Source organism: Brassica oleracea, chromosome C2 (genome assembly GCF_000695525.1).
Source record: "Brassica oleracea var. oleracea cultivar TO1000 chromosome C2, BOL, whole genome shotgun sequence".
Classification (NCBI taxonomy): domain Eukaryota; kingdom Viridiplantae; phylum Streptophyta; class Magnoliopsida; order Brassicales; family Brassicaceae; genus Brassica; species Brassica oleracea.
The window spans coordinates 24,731,927-24,738,575 of record NC_027749.1 but is presented as its reverse complement, the minus strand read 5'-3'; the positions used below and the strand labels follow the sequence as shown (position 1 = coordinate 24,738,575).

The 6,649-nt window shown below is 36.4% G+C and overlaps 1 protein-coding gene and 1 long non-coding RNA gene across 5 annotated transcripts; one reads left to right on the top strand and one right to left on the bottom strand.

Annotated features, from left to right (window-relative positions):
- Window positions 1-63: 63 nt before the first annotated feature.
- On the bottom strand, window positions 64-1,346 carry LOC106327136. Its single transcript, XR_001267400.1, has 3 exons — window positions 533-1,346; window positions 348-377; window positions 64-212 (listed from the first exon to the last, which is right to left on the bottom strand). It is a non-coding gene; the product is annotated as an uncharacterized LOC106327136 (long non-coding RNA).
- A 268-nt stretch (window positions 1,347-1,614) lies between these two features.
- Window positions 1,615-3,779, top strand: LOC106327135 (cyclin-dependent kinase B2-1-like). Of its 4 annotated transcripts, none has more exons than XR_001267399.1 (7): window positions 1,615-1,837; window positions 2,539-2,742; window positions 2,818-2,928; window positions 3,034-3,095; window positions 3,193-3,281; window positions 3,414-3,569; window positions 3,665-3,779. XR_001267399.1 is itself a non-coding variant. In XM_013765202.1 (5 exons), exons 2-5 carry the CDS (start codon window positions 2,687-2,689, stop codon window positions 3,201-3,203), a joined length of 228 nt encoding a protein of 75 aa, XP_013620656.1. In that variant the 5' UTR covers window positions 1,615-1,837; window positions 2,539-2,686; the 3' UTR covers window positions 3,204-3,308. The 4 variants fall into 4 exon arrangements, 2 of the variants coding, with proteins under 2 accessions (XP_013620656.1, XP_013620655.1); XR_001267398.1 differs by having other exon boundaries at window positions 3,193-3,347; XM_013765202.1 differs by lacking the exons at window positions 3,414-3,569; window positions 3,665-3,779 and having other exon boundaries at window positions 2,818-2,916; window positions 3,193-3,308.
- Window positions 3,780-6,649: the final 2,870 nt, after the last annotated feature.

Here is a 6,649-nt window from a genome sequence, read left to right as displayed (position 1 = left end):
ATCAATTTTCCTGAAGAACAAAAAAAAATTGAGACTTCGGATAAGATCAGTCTCACACGATCAATCTGATGTGTTGTCAATGTGGTCTTTCCTTCTCGGCCTGCTCAAATCACTGTAATAATTCTCTAGGGCGGTGGACTTTTCTTGGCAACATCAGAAATAAAAGGCAAACCTTTTACCTTAATACCGGCGGGATCCCTTTCCTAATCAACCTATTCAACATGATCGGAGAAATTAGAGAGCAGGAGATAAGTATCAGAAGCTATACACTGATACGACTCTAGATTAGCTTTATTGTATCTTCTTGTGTAACAAACTAATCCAACACTGATACGACTGGATCAAACCTTAAACCCATGGATTAACGTTTCGACCAACTGCAAGTAATAGTCAAACAGTACATATGAGTGACATGAGCTTCAATTTAATTGAGAATATATTATTATAAGTTAGTCCAGTTTTTCGTTATTGGTTCTGGTGTTTCAAAAAAAAAATTGTTTCTAAAGAAAAAAAGATTGTTATTGGTTCTTACCTTTGTCCCTATTTAAGATCGTTTCCCTTTAATTTCCTTTCCTGAAGCTTTGGTATTGCCGATTGTCTTGAATCTGCAAAAAAAACTAACTCTTGAGTGGCGTTAGTGATTAAATGTGGATCCGTCGTATTCATAATCTGACCGGAGAATGCAAAGCGGCGTCGTAGCAGGAGACTACAGACTCGAGGAAGAAAGAAAAACTCATGGTTTAAGAGACTATGATAAGCTGATTTAAAGCTTCAGGAGACAATACCATTAAGTCCTAAAGAATCTTGATCGGCAGACGTTTTGGGAAGAGAGAACGTCTAAAACTTTCTTCTCGTTGATCAGCAGAATCTTGATCGGCAGATGAAAAAAATCCCAAACCTAAACCAAACGAAGCCCACACACCTAAGTCCATTCTAAACAAATTTTAAGCCCATACCCCAAAATAAAATGTTCTGATTGGTTGAATATTTTTGATGACATGGAATGCCTAGATTTCGAGGAAATCCCCCTTTTATTATTGTGATATTGTAAATATACTTGTTGATATATTATATCATTCAAGATTTATAGTATAACCGTGTTATAAAGAATACTGTATAGAGGTTAGTGTAAGGAATTACATAAAAAACAAAGCAAATTCATTGGAAGATAAAAGCAATTCAAAATATCATTCTGTTTAAAACTGTTTTAAATCAAAGTTGGCATGAAAAAATGGAAACCAACCCAAATGCAAAAGTCCACCGAGTCAATAGTGTACCGAACAGGAAGGCTGAGCATTTTATTCTTTAAATTTGATTCGATTCGTTATTCGTTTTGATTTGTTCCAAAAAATTTGGATATCCGTAAAATTTTGAAACAAAAAAAATGCTAAAAATCAATATTCCTTAAAATTGAAACAAATCACAAATACTAAAATTTTGAGAAGTGGATATCCGCTCCGATGTATAAATACATGTATATTTTGATTAAATTTAGAGTTTTAAATGTATAAGTCTATATAATTATTATTCTAGCATATAATTTAATAAATTATATTCACATTATCTATCCTATACTAAAAGGGATATATGAGGAATAGGGAGGCTGTCCACGTCCTCAATTAAATCAACCAATAGGAGACATTCGTTTTGCCACGTCATCAGTATTTGTCCTGAAGCTCGAGAAAGTCGGCGAAGGCACTTACGGGAAGGTTTACAGATCCAGAGAGAAAGCTACCGGAAAGACGCGTCTCCATGGAGACGAAGAAGGCGTTCTTTCCACCACTCTCCGCAAGATCTCCATCTTACGCATGCTCGCTTGCGATCCTCACATCGTCAGGTTCGGATTCCCTCTCTCACTCTCTCTATTGGAGTTGTGTTAGGGTTTCGTATATCATAGTTTTCGTTTCGTTAGATCTCGATTTCGTATTGCTTGGTTGATTCGTTAGATTGGAGATGATTGATCTCAATTAGGATTCTGGATGATCAATTAGGATTCTGGAGATGATTCGTAGAGTTGATAGATCTCAATTAGGATTTGGATGATCAATTAGGATTCTGGAGATGATTCGTAGAGTTGATAGATCTCAATTAGGATTTGGATGATCAATTAGGATTCTGGAGATGATTCGTAGAGTTGATAGATCTCAATTAGGATTTGGATGATCAATTAGGATTCTGGAGATGATTCGTAGAGTTGATAGATCTCAATTAGGATTTGGATGATCAATTAGGATTCTGGAGATGATTCGTAGAGTTGATAGATCTCAATTAGGATTTGGATGATCAATTAGGATTCTGGAGATGATTCGTAGAGTTGATAGATCTCAATTAGGATTTGGATGATCAATTAGGATTCTGGAGATGATTCGTAGAGTTGATAGATCTCAATTAGGATTTGGATGATCAATTAGGATTCTGGAGATGATTCGTAGAGTTGATAGATCTCAATTAGGATTCAGGATGATAAACCACTGCATCTCGATCCTCAGTATCTGTTAGTTTCATCTATTTACTTATCTGATTGTTGATTTTCTTCAGGTTGATGGATGTTAAGCAAGGACTGAGCAAAGATGGCAAAACTGTGCTCTACCTGGTGTTCGAGTACATGGACACTGATGTCAAGAAGTACATCAGAAGTTTCCGTTAAACCGGAGACAACATTCCTCCCCAAATCGTCAAGAGCTTGATGTACCAACTCTGCAAAGGAATCGCATTCTGCCATGGCCACGGTGTGCTGCACAGGTATATAATGTTTTACAAGTGAGAATGATTTAAGAGAGAGAGATCTTACTTACTTTCTCTTGGTTTCGTTAACAGAGATCTGAAGCCTCACAATCTCTTGATGGATCCCAAGACGATGAGGCTCAAGATTGCAGATCTTGGTTTAGCCAGAGCCTTCACTCTCCCTATGAAGAAGTATAACCATGAGTTAATAATCTCGGTTGATCTGTTTGAGCTCAATGTCATTGTATCTGGTTATAAACTGGTTACCTCCAAGGCGATTTTGATCTGTTTTTTTTTTCAAATCTGTAGGTGGGTATTGAATGCTAGAAGCTCTATATTCAGGAAAAGCACCAGGACTTACCTGGTATCAGGTGGAATTACTAAATCTTTTCAGAATTGAAAAGATATATTTGTCATTTAGATAGCAAGATGTGATCTAATGAACAATATTTGAAATATCTGTTGCAGGCATACTTTGATGCGCCAGGGGTTTAGTAATTTAAGTTTTCTTTTTCCATCTGAAGAAGATTCTTTAACGAAACAAGGAAAATAAATTAGTACGTATTCCTCTTAGTATCACTAGACATGAAAATAAAAGTTTTGTGCTCACTTCACCACCACAGGTTAGTTTATATCTAACTTAGCACCAACATCTTATGCTCATTTGGTATTCCTCTTACTATCACTAGACATTATAGACTGCATACTGGGAAAGTTGATAACACTGAAACATCACATGAGTGGTGCTATATCTCATGTTCCAAGAGCTCCTGGAAACTGCAGCGTGGGCTTTCATCTTTCGTGTGTGGATCCTATCATGATGAAAAAGCTGTTGGCATTGTAAGGTAATCTATGATGAAATTGGTTTCATACATGATTTAGGTATGCTCACAAAAAAAATCAGTTCACCTAACCAGTCGACTCTCTCTTTGATGACAAGTACCGGGTGGAGATGGCAGTATCAGATGCATCCGACTATGCTCTGTTTGTGGCTTTCGATGCTGAGATGAACAAGCTGATGAATGTTCCTGCTGCATGAGTGTCTCAAGACATGGTAACATCTTTTTTTTAAAAGGGGGTTTTATATTTTAAATAGGTTATTGGAGTACTTTTTTTTTCGTGAATTTATTCGAGAGGAGATTCCGATCTTTTAAACTAAGATAATTTATGTTCTATACATTATTATATTTTTTTACATAACTTTAAAATCTCAGACTTGATTTTTCATATTTTATTAGTTAATTGTGTTACATATAATAGAAATATTTACTTCAAACTAAAAATATGTAAAAAAAAATTAAAAAAAATTAGATATATACAATTTAATATACAAAAATTCACATACAAATAAAAATGATAAATATAATAAATTTAAATATATCATCCGCGCGTAGCGCGGAAAAAAGATCTAGTTATTTATAAAAGTATTAAATCAACAAAACCTTTTATAACAATTATAACTTTTTCTTGACTTTTGTCTTATTATTATTGATAACTCTAAGATTGAAATTTACAAAACATGTACTTTCACTACTTCTTTTTATATTTATTTTATATATTATGTATAAGAAATATTTTAAAGAATAAATTTAGATCAATTTTTCTAGATTATTTGTATTAAGTAAAACATATTTGATATCTGTAAATGTAATTCGTAAATATCTGTAAATATCTATATATTTTTCGGATATCTGGTTTTCTGGATATCTGTATTTTTTCGAACCAAAACAAATAGAAAAATTAGATATCCGTCACGTACGAAACAAATCACAAATACCAAAAATTCAGTTCGTATTTTCTCTGTGCCCAGCCTAACCGAACAGGTTGAATGATTGCTGTTCACTATTTTAAATACGGAAAACATATGTATAATTGCATGTAGAAGTGTGAGCGAGACCCAGTCACCTAACTACCTTAGACTATGAGAGGCTTCAACATACGGCAAGAGAATATAATTAGGTCAATTTAGTTATATTTCTTTATCAATCGACTAATCTAACTCAGCTGCTGAGGATTCATCCTGTAATCTTAGCTTAACTCAATAATCATCTCAAGCCTAAACGAATCTAATCAAGCAAGAATCAAGCAAGAAAGAAATAAGAACACACGAGATTTTGTTTACCCGGTGCTCACCGCACTTCTCCCATGTGAAGAAGCCGCTATACATCACCGGGGAGAGAAACGGTCTCTCAGCCAATCCCCTATAATCAATGTGATTACAGAGTCCATCACCGGAGGTTCACTCGTCTTCTTCCTCTCTCGATTACACCTAATCCGAGTTACAAGATTGAGAAAGAAGATTAAGCTCTGAGCTTAGATAAACCGAAAATCACATCTCTCTCTAGCTCACTCTCACCAACCCAATCGCTCTCACTCTCTCATCTCATCTTGAGCTCTCTCGCTCTCTTTTGATTCTGTTACGGACTCCCCGTTAAGGAAGAAGATGACGATGAGATACACATAAGATAATGATTCTTTTTTGCCCCAACTCACGTGCTCCTCACGTGTACGTTATTAGCTTCGGCAAAACCTTTCTTTGACTTAGAGACTTAGAAGATTGATGGCACAATTCTACAATCTCCACCTTGGCATCGATCTTCTTGATGTCTTATCTTCTCTTGAGCTTTTCTCCGGTGATTAAGCAAACCTGCTCAACTTCTGCAACTCCTTGCACCTTCCTGCAACCTCTGCATCTTCTTGCAATATCCTGAGAAATCACTTTCTCAGCTTCATACTCCTATGAATAAAACTTCATCTAGCTTTATCTCACTTCGAGCTTCAACGCTTCCTGAAACTTGTTTCCTTCCAGCATCTTATCCAGTATCTATCTCGATATACCTGAAGACTCTCTTGCCGCTGCTCCTTAGAACCTTGTAAACCCAGCTCTAGCCTTGACAACTCCCAGTCTTAAATCACTTTTATCAGCATCAATGAACCACACACGTAACTTTGTTGTGATGTGAATCACAATACCATTCATGCACCACTAACACACACACGTCTTCTTAAGTGCCTTTCTCAGCACTTCACAACCTTTTGTCATGCCAAACTTCTTCATTGATCTTCCTTTGGCACTTTCCATAACCTGGAAACTTGAGAAAACCACTCACCAGCAACTTAACATACACTCCATAAGCTTCTCTTTTGACTAGTATAGATCAGCTTATGATACTTCACTTGTTACTGCAGCTAAGGTCTTCAAATAATCTGCCAAAACCTAAAACGATGCTTTCTTGAAACTCTTGTAGAAACTGAATCATCACTGCCTCACACCAGAAGCACTTTGACTCAAGAAACCTTGTAGACAACCTCAACAGCTAGTAGAAATTCACTGCTTATCCTGAAGTTTTCCTCTACTCCAATCTGTATGAACTTTAAACCTGAACATCACTCTGCGCCGCTGCTTTGACCAGCAGAACACGCCGCTTAACTCAACCCGGTTAAGAAGATTTTCGATGTAGAAACTCTCTGCTCAAACCCTGTTCAAACAAATCTGCCTCAACAGAACTTCAGACCACAAATCTGACCACCTGTTGACTTCTTTTTCCCTGCCTCATAATCACAAAACCTGTGACACCTCTTGAGACACCTTTGCTGTAGCAAAGAACCTGTGCTTCGCTAACCTGTGAACCTTACTAGACCTTGGTATACAAACGCCCCTGCTTGTTCCAGACTTTACTGAAAACTCCATTTTTTTTTCCAGTAGCTCAACCCTTCTTGTATTCTCTTCTGACAATACCAACAACACTTGCTGTCTCTGTGTAACTACTCTTAGAGAACTCCTTGAGCTTGTTCAGCTTGGCTATTGACTCAAACAGCTCCACCTTGAACTGTTCTTCCTGGTCCCTGTGAATACCTACAAAAAACACACCTTACAAGTATTTTATATATTGATTTATCATACCTGTAGTGACTCTGCCTTGAT

Bases quoted from the DNA above. Each gene is read 5' to 3' on its own strand.
- LOC106327135 (XM_013765201.1), top strand. From the start codon at position 2,687: ATGTACCAACTCTGCAAAGGAATCGCATTCTGCCATGGCCACGGTGTG. The intron at 2,743-2,817 runs GTATATAATGTT...TTTCGTTAACAG, and splicing joins GGCCACGGTGTGCTGCACAG to AGATCTGAAGCCTCACAATC. The intron at 2,929-3,033 runs GTTAATAATCTC...TCAAATCTGTAG, and splicing joins ATGAAGAAGTATAACCATGA to GTGGGTATTGAATGCTAGAA.